This window comes from Ctenopharyngodon idella, chromosome 12, assembly GCF_019924925.1.
Source record: "Ctenopharyngodon idella isolate HZGC_01 chromosome 12, HZGC01, whole genome shotgun sequence".
Lineage (NCBI taxonomy): Eukaryota > Metazoa > Chordata > Actinopteri > Cypriniformes > Xenocyprididae > Ctenopharyngodon > Ctenopharyngodon idella.
The window spans coordinates 20,405,111-20,424,819 of record NC_067231.1 but is presented as its reverse complement, the minus strand read 5'-3'; the positions used below and the strand labels follow the sequence as shown (position 1 = coordinate 20,424,819).

At 36.4% G+C, this 19,709-nt stretch overlaps 2 protein-coding genes across 2 annotated transcripts in view; one reads left to right on the top strand and one right to left on the bottom strand.

Annotated features, from left to right (window-relative positions):
- The window catches only part of afap1l2 (actin filament associated protein 1-like 2), a 43,908-nt gene that overhangs the window by 11,392 nt on the left and 12,807 nt on the right, over positions 1 to 19,709 (top strand). The window contains 3 exon segments of the mRNA XM_051913833.1: positions 6,683 to 6,811; positions 11,034 to 11,099; positions 12,118 to 12,197. Coding sequence (XP_051769793.1) covers positions 6,683 to 6,811; positions 11,034 to 11,099; positions 12,118 to 12,197 — 275 coding nt within the window.
- On the bottom strand, positions 14,655 to 19,702 carry LOC127523294 (kelch repeat and BTB domain-containing protein 13). Its single transcript, XM_051913835.1, has one exon. It carries the CDS (start codon positions 16,617 to 16,619, stop codon positions 15,069 to 15,071), a length of 1,551 nt encoding a protein of 516 aa, XP_051769795.1. The 5' UTR covers positions 16,620 to 19,702; the 3' UTR covers positions 14,655 to 15,068.

Below are 19,709 nucleotides of genomic sequence, written 5' to 3'. Positions count from 1 at the left end.
GAAGCAGTTCTGATTATGTAGCAATTTTGTTTAGATTATATGTTTACTGGCAAAAATCATCAATTAACAAAGTTTCATGGACTGTGCTGTTCATGCTGAGTATGTAAAATCATATAGGAAAAAGATGTAAATAGTTTTTAAATGAATTGGTTATTATTTTAGTCACAATGCCATTCAGACTTGAAGGATGAGACAGGTATCTCGTTCGTGACAACAAATCCGCAGTTTTTATGAGCGCAGCACATTGCAGTTTTTAATTTAATATGCAAAAAGGGGTATTTTTAAAAAGTGTCATGGTTATAGTAGTGGACAAATATGGCCATTAAAAAATAAATTATGACTGTTAATATTTATAAATAGAATAAATAAAAATAAAATAAATAATAAAAAATGAATTATATGATTCTTATAGAATAACAAACTTTAAATGAACATGAAGTTAAAGTAATAGTTACCTAACCCAAAAATGAAAATTATTCCATAATTTACTCACCCTCAAGCCATCCTAGGTGTGTATGACTTCATAATCGGAGTTATAATAAAAAATATCCTGGCTCTTCCCAGCTTTGTAATGGCATTAAATAGTGCCCAAGTTTTTGAAGCTCCAAGAGGCGCATCCGGTGGGTTAATAAATGCCTTCTAAAACGAAGTGATGGGTTTTTGTAAGAAAATATCTATATTTAAGACTTTATAAACTATAATTACTGGCTTCCAGCAACAGCTGTACACTCTTTCATGAGCGAGTCAAGTTCTAGTGGAAGGGTGACCTCTGACCTGACGTATGATGTAGGACGTAGGCGTATGATGGATCATGGATGCGCTTTAATTTACACCTAAGATGGCTTGAGAGTGAGTAAATTTTGGGATAATTTTCATTTTTTTCCTTTAAAAATATTAATTTTATTTTATTTCAAAGAAGGACGTTGTACAGTGGTTATTTATTTATAGCAAGAGCTAGTGAAATCCATTTACTTAAAATCTGTATAGTAAAGATCCATCTTTGACTTGTGTATTGTGTATGCAGCATATTTATTGACCTATGTGACATTCAGTGTTTTTGTGGAGTGCACTTTTAAGAGGTATACAAGAGATCAGTGGTTCTGTTCTGCTTTTCTGTGGTTTCAGGATGTTTAGTGTCATCTGTTCCCTTTAAACAAGAATAGAGAATGCAAAAGCAAACACCAAATAACATGCCACCACTGCGGTGATCGCCCTCCCACATGGCCGACAGCCCGTCGTTTTAGAGATTGAGGGTTTGACTCGGGAATCAAATAAATGATGTGCTATGATGACACGTCGCCTTGAGCTGAGCTAAGTATATGAGCCACAGCTGGAGCCTGGCTGTATTTTAAGTGTCAGACAGGAATTGCCTTTAAAAATCAAACCACTTAGGACACTAACGCATGCCAGAGCAGCATCAAAATGCTCCTCGTCCACTCGATTTAAACTCGTGTTTATTATGTCAGCTCTGATACAGCAAACGCTCTGTGGCTTTGATTCTGGGAAGAGCGGTGCTTAACCTTACAATTTACCATCAGCATGTGTCTAAAATCAGTTCAATAGGCACTCAAGATAAACAAGCACAGCGACAATGTACACATGAGATGGTTTTATTGAGGTCTTCCTCGTTCCATCAAACACTTGCTCAGCGTATCAGCTGCAAAAAGAATTTCTTTGTCTAACTGCAAACTGAAAGTCCAGAAATAGTGTAGGGTTTACAGAACACCATCAAACACCTTTATTTGCAATCATTGTTTGTCCTGGAAGGAGGAAGTGGGTTTTCTTTATTTATTTTTTACCTCAGAAAGAAATTTCCCTTCTCTGCTGCAGTGTTAGCCAGACAGGTACTATCAGCACAAAGATCTGTCTTTGTCCTCATTCGTTCAAATCAAAGTGAATTTGTTGATCATTTTTGAGCATATTTTGTGACACTCTGCCCTTTTAGTCGGTGACTGTTGTGTGATAGACAGTCTAACGTGTCACTGTCAAACCAAGGTTTCATTACTCTGAGGAAGTGTGAGCGGTTCTAGTGCTTACAGGGATGTAACATGCTCGTTCTCACCGTCTGCAGTGTTTAATGGGCTTGGGGCCAAACTGTATCCAACGGAAACTCGGCCCTCGTTGGACTAGAGTCAGCTGACTCCACATTCCCATGGTCCCTCCAGAGAAGGGCATCGAAGTCAATCTCTGAAAACACACGGCAAAGAAAATGTTTGGACAAATGCTCAGCTGAGCATCATGGGAAGAGAATACATGACCATATTAAAGGGATAGTTCATCCAAAATTTTAAATTCTTTCATTATTTATTCACCCTCATATTGCTACAAACTAGGCAACAACTAATTTCATTAACGTTTAAATGGAAATTTTGCAACTGACCAGTCAACTAGTCTAACCCCCTAACAAGCCTAAAAGCAAGTTTAATTCTTATGTACTAGTTTGACATGACATAGAAGAAAACGGAAAGGTTTTGTGTAGGCTTTCAAAATACTCCCTCACCTTGCTCATCTTCCACGTGGACATTTCTCTGAACCCGCCGTGAGCGCCACTGAGAAAGAAAATGCATTCAAAAACTGAGGTAAAATGAAATGCTTTTGTTTTCCGTTCCAGCTATACACTTTGACTTTTCAAAATAATATATTAATTTTAAAGTCCCCCTGAAATCAAAATTTAAGTTTTTTAGCTTTTAGTCTGAATATGTTAGCCTTAAGTTTATGAATAAGCTGGTGTGTTCCAAAACAATGACAAAACTCGCATTTAGGAGATATAAGCATTCAAAACTTACAGTCTCTCAAAACGGATCACGGATTTTCATGACATCACATCGCACTTCAGCTTCTCATCAAATCTTCTGTCCAATCAAATGCTCTCTAGAATCTGAAGTCCCGCCCACTCCTACACTATAAACAGATGCTGAAGCTGCAGCTGAAATCGGTCATTTGTTCACACATCTACTAGTTTCTATATGGTACATAGTGCACTATATAGAGGATAGGGAATGATTCAGACAGTGTAAATATGCTTTTCATTGACACAAATGAAGTCTATTTTCACATTAGTGTCACGTGAACTGCCAAAGTGCGAGCACAGTCTGCTCCAGTGAATAAAGCTGTGCGTTCCAAGGCATGTTTGTAAAAATATAAAGCAAAACATTGAATGTGCAAAAAATAAAAAATAAATCAACAAAGGAAATGGCATGCAAAAAGCAATTTTAAGAGAAAAAACGATTTTTTTTGTGTGTGTTCGGATAGTTGTCAGTTCTTCGTGGGTGAGAAACCAAAACAACCTGCGAATTCTTGTGAACATGATGTTGACGTTATAGGTGAAGCTACACGAATTCTTGTGAACATGATGTTGATGTTATAGGTGAAGCCACAAGCTGTTTTGGAAATATTTGCTGTTTGCATTAAATGTATGTGCTAGAACCACATTTTATGAACAAATTCCTACAAATAGTAATGCCATCAAGCAGTATATATTTTAAAGCTTTGAATCAACTTTGATACATCATTATCTTCATAATGATCATTTAAATAATCCTATCAGTGAACTAGCAGATATTGAATATATTGAGTACATATTGAACATTGAACACACTCCCATGTTATGTCCAGTCAACTTGTTTATTTGTTTGACGTCTATCAGGGATTTTATCTTTCATACAGGAGTTCTTCTCAGGAGCTATTTATGCACATAGAGATGGATAGATGTTATCTGCCTCTGAGGGGGCGGCCAAGAATGTTCAATTAAATCCTGCCCTCCTAAGCTGTGACTTCCTATTGTGCTTGTCTCGAAGCATGTCTTACTCTCACAGCTATTGCAGAGTTGATACTATTACCATTGACTTATAGACAGCTTCGTCATTATAGCAGCAGCAACGTGTTTGACACTTATCTTGATGGTGTCCATTTCAAAACTAAAAACTGATACAGATGTATATCTGTATGTGTAAAATCTGTGCTTCTTTTACATGTTTTGCCATTAATCAGCAGTTGTTTTGCTGTTCTTGTAATGAGACAAATTAATTTTTAAAAGTATAAAAATATATGTATAATATAAATAAGGTCTCTTAATTGAGGTCATAAAAATGTGTATGATTATAAAAAAAATTGAAAAATATTGTTTAAGATTTAGATCTATATAACAACCTAGTATCACTGCTTGAAATTTCAAGTCAACTATCTATACTGTATATGAATGTTATTCAGCTCATTGTGCATGCTAAAGAAAAGTGATTGTCTGCCTTAGTCAAGGCAATGAGTAATCCAGTGTTACTGAAACATTCACAGCAAACTTTTATTATTTGATGACATTCATTCTTCTCTATCCATTGTCCGATCTGGATAGGGACACTGCTTGTGAAAGACAGATATTGCCTAGTGTTGCATCACCAAACTGAATTGGGCCTGTCTGTCCTAAAGGCAGGGCAAAAACACTACCATTCCACAGTAAGAGGAAAGTAAACATCACTGTAAAGACAAACATCAACATGGGTTGAGTAGTTTTATAGGTCATTGCACTAGTTTAGAAACTAGAGAAGTTTATATTTAACCAGTAAGTTACAAGAGGCTGCATTGTAAATATGCTAAAGGGTTTTTACCTTTATCCCTACATTTATTCCCAGCAGCAAAGCATCAAGTGCCTTGTAAATTATGAAAATATTATGGGCACACTTTTATTAAATTTCATTATATAGTATAATTATATTATTATTATAATTCATAGTATATATATATATATATATATATATATATATATATATATATATATACAGTAAAAAAAAAATATTCAGACACCTTGAACATTTCATTCATTATTACAGTTTATTCACTATAGTTTAAAAAAAATGGTAATAAAATATGACAAGATCTCAGAGTTAAACTGTGCCAGAAAAAAATAATCTTAATTATGTCAGATAACACTTTAGCAAAACATGGTCAGGTCAAAGTGTCTGAATAATTTTTAGTTCCAAATTTTTATCAATTTTACTGGTAGTCCACTGTATGAAGAATTTTTGGGTATAATATGTCACAGTTTATTTTATTTAGCTACCCTCACTTACATAAATGAACTATAGTGTCCTGTACCCACTAGTAAAAATATATCAAAAATGTCTGAATAATTTTTGGTTTGACTGTATATATATATATATATATATATATATATTGTAATTAATAATTTGTATATATATATATATATATATATATATATATATATTGTAATTAATAATTTGTATATATTAATAATTAAGTATACAATAATTTGTATGTATTGTTTTGTATATTAGGCCACTTATATTTAATAATTTTCAAAATATAAAATATTTAACAAAATAAACCTTATAAAATATATTAATATTAAGGACTTCATTTTTCATGAGGCCTACAGTTTTTGAAATGTAATCATTTTAAAAAGTTATTAATTTTACATAGTTATGTAATTAAGCAGATTTATATAAAAAAAATATAGTCTCTGACATGTAAATGTACCTAGTGTTACGGTTAATAGTTCATCTATCTGTGCTGTACAGTGATATAAACATCTAGGTGAATGGATGTTGCACATTATAGCTGTTTGTATTTCTTGTATTTTAGCATGACTGGAATGCCCTGTTGACCAATCAGCATCCTGCACTAAAACTTTCAGGTTTTAAGATGCTGAGTACTATTTAGAAAACATTAAATTAGAAATCTAATCTCTAATCCTCAGCTCATTGTTGCATTACATGTCATTTGATCTCTGAAATTTTAAGTATGATGACCAAATATTTAATGAACAGGAGAGTGACTGTTAGTAAGTTAATCAACAACCAGCACTCACTCATTTGTCCTCTATATACCACAAAATGAAGACAAATAGCTGTTTTTATTGGGCTAAATGGAATGTAATGTGGTTGAATGGAGTTTGATAGTTTTTGTTTTTGCATGCACCGGTGCTTTATAGCCTTATGTGGAGTTTTAATGAGATGTTAATGACACATATTAAGCTATACTTTCTGTTTCATTTCCTTTTTTGAGCTCTTGTCCAGTAAGGTCAGTTCTGTTGTAAGGCAGTGTGATTCATGAGAGGAGAAAAACAAAGCATGGCCCTCATAGTCAAGACTGGGATGTCCAGTTTGCTGCTGACCCCTGAGGGTGTGTGGGTAGAGTGACAAAGCCTCCCCATTCACACCAAACTGACTCTCTCCACAACCCATGACGTATCCTTGATTTTAACCTGCTGCTAAGTAGCTTCACACAGACACAAAAGGCTAAATAATATGGATGTTGTCAACAATTAGCATAACATTCAAAAATAGCCAATATAGCATTTTACATAATGAGGAAATAGTTGGTTTTGTTGTGATACCTACTTGGTTTAATGTGTGTAATATACAGGCATCGCTCTTGAGGTCAGCGAAGCACAGCTTGTGGCTTTGAAAGGCTCAAGTCCTTCAGCTTTGTGCTATCAGCCATTGCTAATTTTCAGCTGATTGAAAACTGCTTCACTTGAGTTGCCAAAATGCAGATAATCCTGAACTTATCAAGCATGTATATTTCATTTTTACTGTGACTAATTTGTAATCAGTATGAGAGGTATTTACTCGAAATCAAGGTTCACAGTGCCGGAGATCTAATGCACTGACATGATGCTTTTATTTATTACTCAAGCTAACTATGTTGTGTGTGTGTGTCTGTGCAGTGCTGGAGCAGCTGTTGGAGCAGCTGCAGAAGTTCCTGAAGATCCTAGATGGAGAGAAGCTGAGTGGAAATGCCACAGTACAGAAGGGCCTCCTGAATGAGCTGCTGCAATCGTACAAGTCTTCTAATGGTACATACATAACAACATAACGTCTAGATTAACCATCTAATTCTACACCAATCCTACTCAAACTGTGATCTGCAAACCATTGGTGGTCCAGGAAGAATGCTAAGTGGTCTGCGAGTTGATTGGACCAAAGGGACCAACATTAAATGAATCAACTAATTATTCAGTACAATAGTTTGAAGTCGGTATGATTTTTTAAATGTTTTGAAAGAAGTCTCTTATGCTCACTAAGGCTGCATTAATTTGGTAAAAAATACAGTAAAAACTGTAATATTTTGAAATATTATTACAATTTAAAAAAACTGTTTTCTATTTAAATATATTTTAAAATGTAGTTTATTCCTGTGATGGCAAAGCTGAATTTTCAGCAGCCATTCCTCCAGGCTTCAGTGTCACATGATCCTTCAGAAATCATTCTAATATGCTGATTTGGGGCTCTATAAACATTTTTTTATTATCGTCAATGTAATGCTGCTGAATATATGTGTATTTAAACCGTTATACACTTTTTCAGGATTCCTTGATGAATAGAAACAGCATTTATTTAAAATAGAAATCTTTTGTAACATTATAAATGTCTTCTTTTTTTTTTTTTTTTTTTTTATTAACTTTTTTTTTTTTTTTAGGCATCCTTGCTAAATAAAAGTTACAAAAATGATAGTGTACATAATGATTATGTCTGCTGTTGGCAATTGCCGGTTTTCCACTAATTTGGGGTGTCCGGAACTTTTTTTGCTGTTGAATCAGGTTTGGCACCTGAAAATGCCCATGATTTTCCTTTTCTCTTTACTAAAGTAGTAGAAGGTAGGGCTGGGTATTGACACAAATATCAAAATTCAAATGGATTTCGATTCACAAGCTTGCAATTCGATTAGATTTCGATTAAATTCCATTTAATTCAATATTGATTACTTTGGATATATATCAGGAACAGTATGGCAAATTTTCTCAAGGAAAAAAACATCTCACAACTAATGCTGTAAACTATACATGGGAATCAGTTGGTACTACATTATTATAAATGCTCCTCTTTAGAGTTCATTTTTCTAGCTGACTAACGAGTTATGGTCACTAATTTTCTGAGGTAAATGTGACGTTAAGTGACATTGCTTACCAGCGGTTTTATTGACGTCTTTTGCGGTTGAAACACTGATTGAGCTATTCCATGAGACAGGATACGGATTTCAGTAAGTTGTACTGTATCTTTCAACATACCTTCAGATGTTCATTCATGTTTATTTCGCGTTGTAACTGGTATTAAAGCGGAGGAGATGATCAGTTCACGTGCGCTACAGCGATCTGTCACGCCACATTAAACAACACCAAAACGGTTATTTTTTGAATTTCGTACAGAATTTGAAATCTGAAACTTTGTTTCATATCAAAAGTAACAACGCACAAAGATTATTGACATTTATTGGATGGGAGGAGCGCTACAATGTTCTATTCATTTATCAACTGAAAACAGACTAGACTAATAGATTCTTTGGATTTAAGAATCGATATTGGTTTGTAAAAAATGAGAATCGATTAAAATTGAGAAATCTATATTTTTTACCCAGCCCTAGTAGAAGGCCCTCTAAAAATGACATATTTATGTATTTCAGCATATGCTTGCATAGCACAATTGTTCTCATGGGGAGCAACAGTTGTGTGCACATTTAAAAGAGAATCTGCTCTGTTCTGTCTTATTAAGAAGCCCATAATTTTGGTCTGTGCGTGCTTCTTTCTTCACACAAGCATGGCTGTAGGTTTTTCATGTTCTGGTCTTGGGCTTGTGCACTTCCTCCCCTGGCTTCAAACTGTATCATTTTCCAAGGCTGTTTTTATCCTCTAGGGACACTCACTTCCTTTTAGTAGCAGCTTATAAATAGCTTTCATTTCCATCCTCCAAATCCCATTCTTTTTTCACTGTACCATCGAAACATGTTTTTGTTTCATCACAGGGTTTTATTTCCCCTCCAAAAATATATCAAAGCTTTGTTACCTGTGGACTGCCATGCTCCATGTTCCACATCTTATCTTTTATGCTTAATTTAGGTCTTCTGAATTATTGTGAAGATCCAGACAAAAAAACGTCCTAAAATGTAAGCCCTGTAAATCCATCTCCCACAGGCTGGGACTAAATCAGTACTTTTATTATGATAGAATATGACCTCTCTATGTCTCCCACTGGCCTGCCTTTGATGTGTACAGAAGGAGGGGGCCTGGAGATGCCTTTGGACCCTTACACAAGAGAAGTGTGAGACAAAACTCTCACTGTTCTTCTCCATAATAGAAATCTGTTACATGTTCAGTAAAATAAGTGAGGGATGAAAGCGTCCAGAATCTAAAAAAGCATTGAAAACGAGAAGGAGGGGGAGGAAAAGTCAAAGAAGTCCTAGAAGTTCCAGGCAAGGTTACTTGAGTGGAGCGGATAGTATCTTTACTCCAGCAAGTTCACATTCAGTGGCCCCAAAAGTATTTGGACATTTAGGCCACACATTAAATTTGTATGAATTTATTGCATAAATAAGCAAAGTTCCTCAGGTTCACACAGGTGTCGTTGCAGAGTAACCACAGGTGTAGATCATCACATTAACTATAAACATGTTTTACTAGTGTTCGGCCAACTATAAAATGTCCAATTACTTTTTGTCTTTAATTCGAACAGTATATGTATTGTTTTGTTATTTAAAACCTACAGACTTCTTTTTTTGTGAAATGTTTTAATTGAAATCTCTGTGTGCTATATTTTTTTCAAATAAATGGCACTTAGTTTTGCAGAGATGCTCGATATAGTGGTATGACTGGTTATCAGCCATTGACGGAAATTTGTACTATCCTCCTGACTACCAGAATTTTTTTTTTGTGAATTTAGTATTTTTTATGTCATTACATTGTTTAGAGCATAAGAAAAAAATGGAAAAATAACATTTTTGAAAAATGATATTTTATTCATATGTTATGTTATGTCCTCTATAGAGGACATCAGGACTCCGGTTTCAAAAAAATAAAATAAGAAAAAAAACAATGGGATTTTTTTTTTTTTTTAAATCACCAATCAATTTTTAGGTTTTAGGATTTTTTATACCAAACTTTGTATAAACATTATTCTCAACTATGTTATGAAAGATATAACAGAATGATTTAATATGTCATTTTGCTTTATGAAGAGTAATAATGGGAGTAATAATTGGCAAGATTTTCATAATAATATCTAATTTTGCATAGGAATATTTATATAGAATTTCTTTCCCTATTCACTTTCACAATGCCTGATAAACATGTTTTAAGTCCTGTTGACCTCTAGAGTGGACATGTATAAAATCGATGTCCTGTTTTGTAACAGAAGGTCATATTTTAATTTGAAACCCCATAACATCTTCCTGAGATGTTGATTAATGGCAAACAATTTGAAAATTAGTCAGATGTAAATGATAATAACAAAATATTATCATTTTCCATAAGGGTGTTAAATTTGATCACTAAATTAATGTCAGCCATTTTTAAAGACCATTTGGTATCTCTGAAAATCCCTGATTGTGCTCTTTACAGGACATCCAGACTTAAAACTGTGACATGTAAGGTCATGTTAGTTAGAAATTCGCTAAAATATAATGTCCTCTACAGAGGACAAAACTCCATAGCTGGTCGTCAGCAGGTTATAACAGTATTGGATATTAGTCGATATTGGATGTTTAATTGTAAATGCTTATTTCTCCATTTTTTATTTATTTATTTATTTTTTAAAATTTGATTGTCTTTGCATTCATCTAATGCTCACTTAAAGGGATAGTTCACCCAAAAATGAAAGTTCTGTCATCATTTACTCACCCTCAAGTTGTTCCAAACCTGTATGAATTTCTTTCTTCTGCTGAAATTCAAAAGAAGATATTTTGAAGAATGTAAAAAAAAAATACTATGGAAGTCAGTGGGATCCATCAACTGGTTACTGACATTCTTCAAAATATCTTCTTTTGTGCTCAGCAGAAAAAAGAAATTCATACAGTTTTGGAACAACTTGAGTAAATGATGACAGAATTTTGAATGAAACTTTTTATGGATTTGTATGACGACTTCATAAAAGTCATCATACAAAACTTCATAAAAAATGTATGTTTTCTCATGAGATCTGGTCGGTAAAGTCTCCAAATACTTTTTTGGCTCCTGCAGCACAAACTGACATTATTAAAAATCATGGTTCAAATTTGTAATCCAGTCTTTAATCATGGTTATTTTGCAGGAGGAGATGAAGAATATATCTACATGAACAAGGTCATCGTCACAAGTCAAAACCAAGACAAAACAGGTGATTCTATAATCTTCACCAAAGTTCTCTTACAAAACTTCTGCAGGTGTGAGGATGAAAATGACCCTGACCTGCAAACATGTCTCTGACATATCACAGTGGTTTATCTTGCTGTTTGACAGTGCTGCTGTGAATATGTCATGTTTAGGGGGGTGATTGGGTTATGGCTGAAGTGTTAAGCCCCGCTCCTCCCCCCACTCGTCACCATTTCCTGTCTGTTTCTCAGTAACTCCTGTCCTCCTTTCGCTCTTTCTGCCAGACCCCCATCTGAGGCCAAGCTGCTTTGTTTAGATTTCACTGAAGAATGAGAGTAACAATAAAACCAGACTTAACATTCACGTCGCAGTCGTCTGCACCAAAAAGATACATGCATGACTTAACTGCGGTGGCATTCTTTGATCAGATTTGCTAATGGCACCATTTTAATAAACAAAATTTTAAAAAGGCTTATCAGGAGAACAACCCTTTGAATTTCAATATCATGAAGAGGGACTTTTTTTTTATGTAGTGTCATACACAGTGATTTCATTATTTCCTGCCTATATGTGAAAATGTTCACATCCTTGTGCTATTTGTGTCTGATAAATCAATAAATATTATCTGCAATGAGTCACTAATGTGAAACACAATTTAAGCTCACAGAGAAATGTAAGTGGTGAGAATTGAATTTCAGTGAAAAGCAGCACTTGATGGTGTCCTGACTCCTTGGTGACTCTTAGCTCTTGCTGTGCGGATTTGGTATTCGCCTTGCGTTCCTACGGCAACCCAGATGTTACCGTTTGGAGAGGAAGTTGAAGGAATGTCTGATGGGAAGCCACTGAATATGGCCATCAGCTTTAGAAGACTGCTGCAAGCAATGAAGCGTTACCAGAATCGAACCGAACAGCAGAAATATTACGTTTACTTGTTGCGGTTCTTGAATGCTTCTTATTTCTGCACATGATGAACCCTTTGATAGTCTTTGATGTATTAATTAACAGCCACTGTTGTTCTGTGTGAAAATCTATATGCTCATCAGACCACAGACCAGAAGCCAATGGAGAACCAGGTAAACACATCCCTGTGAAGAACCCACCAGAGCCTCCTCCTCCCAGACCAGTGAGTGACACTCAGCATCATTTCAACCTCATTTAAAGGAATAGTTCACACAAAAATGAAAAAATTGTCATCATTTACTTATCCTCATGCAGTTTCAAACCTGTATGAGTTTCTTTCTTCTGTTGAACACAAAAGAAGATATTTTAAAGAATGTTTGTAATCAAACAGTCAACAGTAGCCATTGACTTCCAAAGTAGGAATATAATACTATGGAAGTCAATGGCTACCGTCAACTGTCTGATCCAACATTCTTCAAATTATCTTCTTTTGTCTTGATGAAAGAAACTCATACAGGTTTGGAACAACATGAGGGTGAGTAAATGATGGCAGAATTTTCATTTTGGGTGAACTGTCAGTTTAAACAACAGCACAAAGACACTGAAACAAAAATCTGACAACAACCAACACAGATTAATTTCCCACCCAGTGTGTCTTGAGATGTTAGTAAGACACAAATGCTATACTAACTATAGTATGTAATGTACTATTAGGGTTGGGCGATATAGTATATTGATCTAATGCTGTACAAATCAACTGATCAACTGTCTCTTTCCTGTTCCCCATTTAGAACATCTGATGTACGTAACTGCACTCTGATGTGCTTGTGTAGATAGATGCTTCGTGAATTGTTTTTTTTTTTTTTTTACGTTATCTCTGAGCGGCTTGGTCCTGACATGTGCGTATTGTTTTCAGAGAAACGTGATAAACGAAAAACAAAGCCTCACTTTCTTTCCAGTCACGTGAATGCTTCACTTTGCATGAACCAAGACCACTACTGTATGGAAGTTCAAGTCCATTTACTAACATTTTAAATATATAAGCCTGTAGCCTATAATATATATATATATATATATATATATTCTGTCATATAAACAGTATAAAAACAATAAAATAACAGCACAATTTACTTGCCTCAAACAACTCAGTAGATACTATTAGTATTATTATAATTATTGTTTTTGTTGATCCATTTAATTTTTTGCCACAGTTTAATATGTGAATTATATTATCAGAAAACTAAACACATTTAGCGTTGTCAGGCTTTTATTTGTGCTTAATGGATGAAACAATGGAGCTGCGCACTCAGGTTTATGGCTGCTGTAAATTTTACCTGCCAAAAGATGGCACTGTTTTCGACGTTCTTGATTTGAAACTTTTTACGAAACATTTAGAGAAAAGCTTCAAAGATTTAAGAGGCCTTATTTCTCCATCCCTACTCAATAGTTTTAGGCCTTTTGCAAATGTTTCAATCGAATTTAGCTGTTTTAGAGAGCGTTTACTCATTTTGAGCCTGTTTTTAAACATTAACTATCTGTATTGTCATTGTTCATGTATGGAAAAAGCGATGAAACTAAACTAGCCAATCAGATTTCTTTTCACCCACACTTTACAACACACAAACGCACACCTTTATTTATTCTTCCTTTCTCTTGCTTTCTTAATATGACATGAGTGTATGCAGATAGATTTTAATAATCAATTTAAAAATTATGTAAAAAATAAAAACGGCATTAATTAGCGCCCTCTCGTGGTATGCACAGTGCGTACAGCCGTACGGCTGCAGGCGCCACTGATGTACAGTATATTGAATATTATCAGACGTATCAAAAATTTTGATGTACCCTTAGGCCCAGTTTTACAGACAGGGCTTAGATTAAGCCAGGATTAGGCCTTGGTTCAGTTAGGGTATTTAAGTAGCTTTCATAAACGTGCCTTAGAAAAAAAATAATACTGGTGTGCATCTTGAGACAAAACAATGGCACTGACATTTTAAGATATGTCAGTGCAAGTTGCTTTCAGTTAAAACAGCACAAACATGCATTTTAGTCTAGGACTAAGCTTAAACCTTATCTGTGAAACCGGGGGTAAAATCTTAGTTATATCACACAACCCTATCTCTTTTTCAATCACATTAACTAATACAATGCAAGACACTGTGGTCCTGCTGTCCTTTATTATCTGCTGTTTACTTTCATTTTGGCCTTTTTACTTACCACATATCTGTAATGTATCTGTTTCCCACGCTCAAAATGCTGTGTGTTTTTGTTTATAAGCCACACACAAGCCAAATAGCTAGTCCTGCAGGTCAATAATGAATTCTGCCTTGATTAGAAACAGTAATCACCCTAAAAAATTACATTCATTTGTTTAAATGAGAGAAATATGAGGAAGTAAAAAACGTGAAGTCTTTGTGTTGAAAGACTTTGTAGCTCCTGCATCAATCCTAGGCTGCTGTGGGAGTCTGCAGTCAGTCAGACATACAGACAGACAGGAGGATGGAGAGCATTAAAGCTCTCCACTGAGAAGACTTTGAACTTCAGACCCATCTGCGGGGTGCTGGAGCTGATTAACCGCAGCTGCACAAGCGATCGGGGAGCTGTTTATAGAGGCTGGAGAACGGCAGTTAGAGCATGGACACGTGTGCGTGTGCATATGTGTGGGAACGAGAGACGGTAGAAGTGTTCACACCTATTAATTTATTATTTGCCATAAACAATATGCATAGAGACAGTTGCTTTTATTTATTGTTTATAACATTAGATGTATTTGTGCATTTTATTTATTCGATAGGGAAAGTATACCCAAAAATGAAAATTCTGTCATCATTTAGTTTACCCAATCTCGTGTTCTAAACCTGGCTGAGGAACAAAAAAGGAGAAATATTTAATGTACCTGCCTCTCACTTTGCATTTCCCCATTTTAATTCATTATGTGGAAAACAGTGTACAACGTATTATTTAAAATGTCCTCTTTTGTGATCAACAGAAATAAACGACATAAGGGTGAGTAAATAATGACATAATTTTCACTTTTGGATGTACTATTCCTTTAATTACAATTGCAAATGAAATAACAGATTGATCCACAATATCACAATAGTGGATGATTAGCCTCTACCAAATCTTCCACACATTCCACATTGGCATTCATCTCCAATGCTTCCTCTGCATCACATTCCTGCTGTGTATCTGCGTTCTTGGGCAGTCTGAGTAAGCAGGTCCAGAGCGAGCCACTTTTTGGAAAACCCGTCATCTGTCTGCGAGGCTTCCACTTGTCACCACAAATTACATATTCCAGGGTCAAATTGCGGTTGACGGTGAACGCAGAGTTCCCCCTCACCATAGCCGTGAAAAGGGCACCCCTGCTATTGACGTAGTGTCCTGGCATGGCCGTCCATTGACCCGTATTGATGTTGTAGCAGTCCATGAGGCAGCGCAGGAAGTCATCACATGGGCCGTTCCTCATAACATACAGGTTGTCGCCATGAGCCACCATGCTGTGTCCGTAACTCTGAGGCTTGACCATAGTGGTGACCAGTGTCCATTCGTCGTTTTTAGGTGCATATTCATAAATGTCCGTTGTATCCGGAGACTTCCAGAAACACACAAATATCCTACGCCTGGCAACAGCGCTAGCCGGCGCAGCCACAGAACGGGGCGCATTCTTACAGAATTTCCATGCACCTGTGGAAACATCACATGCTTCTACTGAGGACATAATCTTTTGGTCGAATTCACCTCCGATGGCATACAAGTGTCCGTCATGACCCACCAGGGTAAAGTTATACCTGGACTGCTGAGGACCATCAAACACACTCCAAGTGTTGGTTTCTGTGTCATAACAGAAGCTTAAGTCCACAGTTTGTTTGCTAACTCCCCGTACTCCTCCAACGATATACAACCGGTTCCCCAAGACAGCCACCCCGGCCATGGAGGTGCTGGCGTCTGTTGGCAGATCAGTCAGGTGTTTCCAAGTACCCGGTTCCTCATCGAGGTAAAACACCGTCCTGTAGCAGTCCTGCAGCATCTTCATGGATGGAGAATGAGTCGCTAGAGCGACAAACGATGTTGGTGAAAGAGACTCCACGTAGCAGATCAGCTCCTCTGGGAGTGCCTTGATAACGTCTTGCAGGTCGGTGTAAGCATCGCGGATGAACACCGCAGCGCTCTGAAACAACCTCCACAAGCCGTACACCGCTGCCGTGTGGTACAAAAGAATGCAGTTGTCGGTATCAAGAAGGTCTATCAAGTGCTGGACTAGAACATCCACTTGGAGGAAAGCAGCACACTCTGCGGCCTCCACAATCTCATCTGGGTCTTGTATAGCAGGGCACTCACCCCTGGAAACCGCCATGGCGATGAGGAAACCCCTCGCTTTCAGGCCTCCCTGCAGGTGGAACTCGTTCAGCTGGCTGTCCTTCATCCCAGAGCGGAAGAGAGCACGGAAATACTCACAGTTTTGCCCCAAGATGGCTCTGTCTATGGTGAAAACGCTCTCTTCTACCCACACTCTCAGAGCTCCTGTGGACTCTTCTCCTTGTCCTTCCTCATTTCTGTCCCTGCTCTGACTCAAATTGCTAGGAGGCCCCATAACACCAATATCCTGCCTGTCCGTACCCAGATTACTCTGTACAAGAACCATAAAGTTAGACTACATTCAAGTTGGTTCGTTTCTGTTTAGGTTTGACCTGTAAACACAAGTGTGCACATACTGCAGACTCACAGCTACTTGCCGCACTAAAAATAGCGACACTCTAAAATAGCATAGAGGCCACAGACTTCAAAATAGTAGTGGGAAATTATCGGCACTAGTATTTAAAGAAATTATGTTCCATGCTGTTGTTAATGCTAAATTAATGCAATTTAAATTAAGTTGATTTGATTAAACAATTGAATTAAATAATTATGCTGTCATTTTTTTTTCCAAAGTAGACTTATAGTGATTGATTTGATCAGTTTTACCAGTGTTTTCACCATGCAGCCTGTCTATAATTGACTCAAATACAGAAACCTATAAATGAAGCGATGACAGTAGTTCAGAAAGCCACTCCTGTTTTTTAAATAAAGCTAAAAAGATTATTTTCCTTCAGTACCCCTCTCTACCTCAGAAGTGTTTTGGCCCTGATGAGTTACGTTTTTTCTTCACTGAATTTTTTGGCATGGGAACGGGGGATTTTCCATGTTCTGGGTGTTCTTTTGGTCTCTTGCCCACTTGCATTTTTTCACTTTTTGTCCCAAAGACTGGTGCTTCATCATTATTTATGCCTTAGACTTGAAATGTTTCCTATATAGACTTCATTTCTTTTTTTTATTTTAAGGAGAAGATGGTGTGATTTGTGGATTAGAATATGAAAACAAGTCTGGGGTGGAGTTCAGTCTCAACATACAGTACTAAGATTTTAGGATTTTTCTTTTGCTCACAGAGATTTACAACCACTTAGCAGCATATAAACAGATCTCACTGTTGTCATGGTTATTCTGGGATGTGGACATGGTCTTGATCCTCGCCAGTGGCCGGAGAAGAAGTGAAACTGAGTTTGACACTACCCTGAAATGCCTTCGTTTTCTTTTTTAAATATTGTCAGATGCTTGAGAACTGAGCACACTGTTTTCTGTTTCAAAGATTTAATGTTAAGTGTAGGGTGGGACGAAGTGAGAAATGTGTGGCTTGTTAGTTGGGGTTGATGTGAGAAAAACAATACTTTCTACTCAGTTCTATCAATATTTTCCTCCTGTGTGGGGCTGTTGTTATTTTCCCACCAAAACACTAATATGTATCATTGGTCCCTCTTGAATGTGTCGTTTACTCTCGTTCTGCATCACTTATAGCAGTGGAGCCTCTAGCAAGCTTTTCATTCCTGTGTACTTGACCTCCAGTTGTTTATATATATGCCTTGCTATAACTTAGCCTGCCTGTTTGCCTCACTTCTGCTTTTGAGGAGCACAAGCACGTCAATTCAAGCAGGAGGTTTCAATCAAACCACTTAGTTCAAGTAAAATGCAAGCGAGAGGAGATTTTCCCAGCCGCTTGTCTGTAACCTCTCGTCATCATTCAACTTTATGGTTCACAAGCTACCGCTAACCCTCATCAGCCCTGTGTGTCTATTAGTGTGTGTTTTTTTTTGTGTGATGAGGAGAGGATCAGTGCTCTTTTTGCCCAGGGGCTGTCATTGCATTGTGGGTATCAGTAGGGGAATTTAGTAATGTTATGAACCGGCTGATTTGGGAAACCTCATAGCTAGCTCCACACCCTTTTAAAACCATTACTCCTGCAGGCAAACACGTGTGGAATTCCTTTTCTAGCTGAGCAGGGCTGAGGTCAGGAAGAGATCAGTTTAGAAGAAGAATCCCCCTTCGGTCAGAAAGAAAACCCACATGAAAGACAGGTGCAGAAACGACCGGGCAGGCTCATCTCTGCGGAGTCCTTCTATCTGAGTCATATGGGATTGTATTAGAGATGTTCAGCTCAGATTCAGCATGTGCATGTTTGTGCTTTGCACTTTGTGTGTTTATTGTCTCTGCTGAAAAGATTTTCATGCTGGAACAAGTTGGTTTTTGATGGTTTTTGGTGGTCTAGCTACTGAACCAGCATAGTCATGCAGCTAATCAGCAAAACTTAGAGAAGCTATTTGACTAGTATAGTGTGGTGAAGGATGTTTTGCTTGTTATTCCTTTTTGAAATTGACTAGTTTTCTTAATACACATCCCTGGTTATTCCTGCTTATTGTGAACAAATTACATCTATGTAATATTTAAGGGTGTTCTGGTAATCGTTTTATATAGTTTGATCGGTGGTTTCTATAAAGATCGATCAGAAGAGCCGATCAGATGACGCAAAACTCGTGAGACAACTTTTTCTATGTGCAGCTAAAATTTCACTGCTCTGGCAGTTCTACCAGGTGTCTGAAAAGGACAATAAATTTTTAAAGTCATTGCGGAGACATTGCAATGACAGCAACCATACAGCAAAGACAGCAAGAAAATAGCTCTGTGCGATTTTAGTGCATTTCTTTCCTTCATAGCGGTGCGCTTTTTTTCCTCCCTGAAAGCCCAAACTCAATGTCTAAATCAGCTAAATCAGTGACATATATAGTCAAACCAAAAATTATTCAGACACTTGATATAATTTTTGATATATTTTTACTAGTGGGTGCAGGACACTATAGTTCATTTATGTAAGTGAGGATAGCAAAATAAACTGTGACATATTATACCCAGAAATTCTTCATACAGTGGACTACCAGTAAAACTGATAAAAATTTGGGACCAAAAATCACTTTGACCTGACCATGCTTTGCTTAAGTGTTATCTGACATAATTAAGATAATTTTTTTCTGACACAGTTTAATTCTGAGATCTTGTCATATATCATTACCATTTTTTTCAACTATAGTGAATAAACTGTAATAATGAGTGAAATGTTCAAGGTGTCTGAATAAATTTTTTTTTTACTGTATATATATATATATATGGGGGGGTATAATGTTGTGATTTTTTTCATATTTTATACTATTTTATTAAAGTGCAATGATTAATATTTATTTATTTATTAAATTTTTCTTAAAAATATATGAATTTGCTCTACCTCTGAAAAGTTGATTGCAAACTCATATTCAGGAGACCAGCATCCAACATATAACAGCTTTTTTAAAAGGGAATACATAAAAATGGCACTATGATTTGATGAATAATGAGAATAACATCTTTCTCTTTTTTCTCATTCATTTTTCTC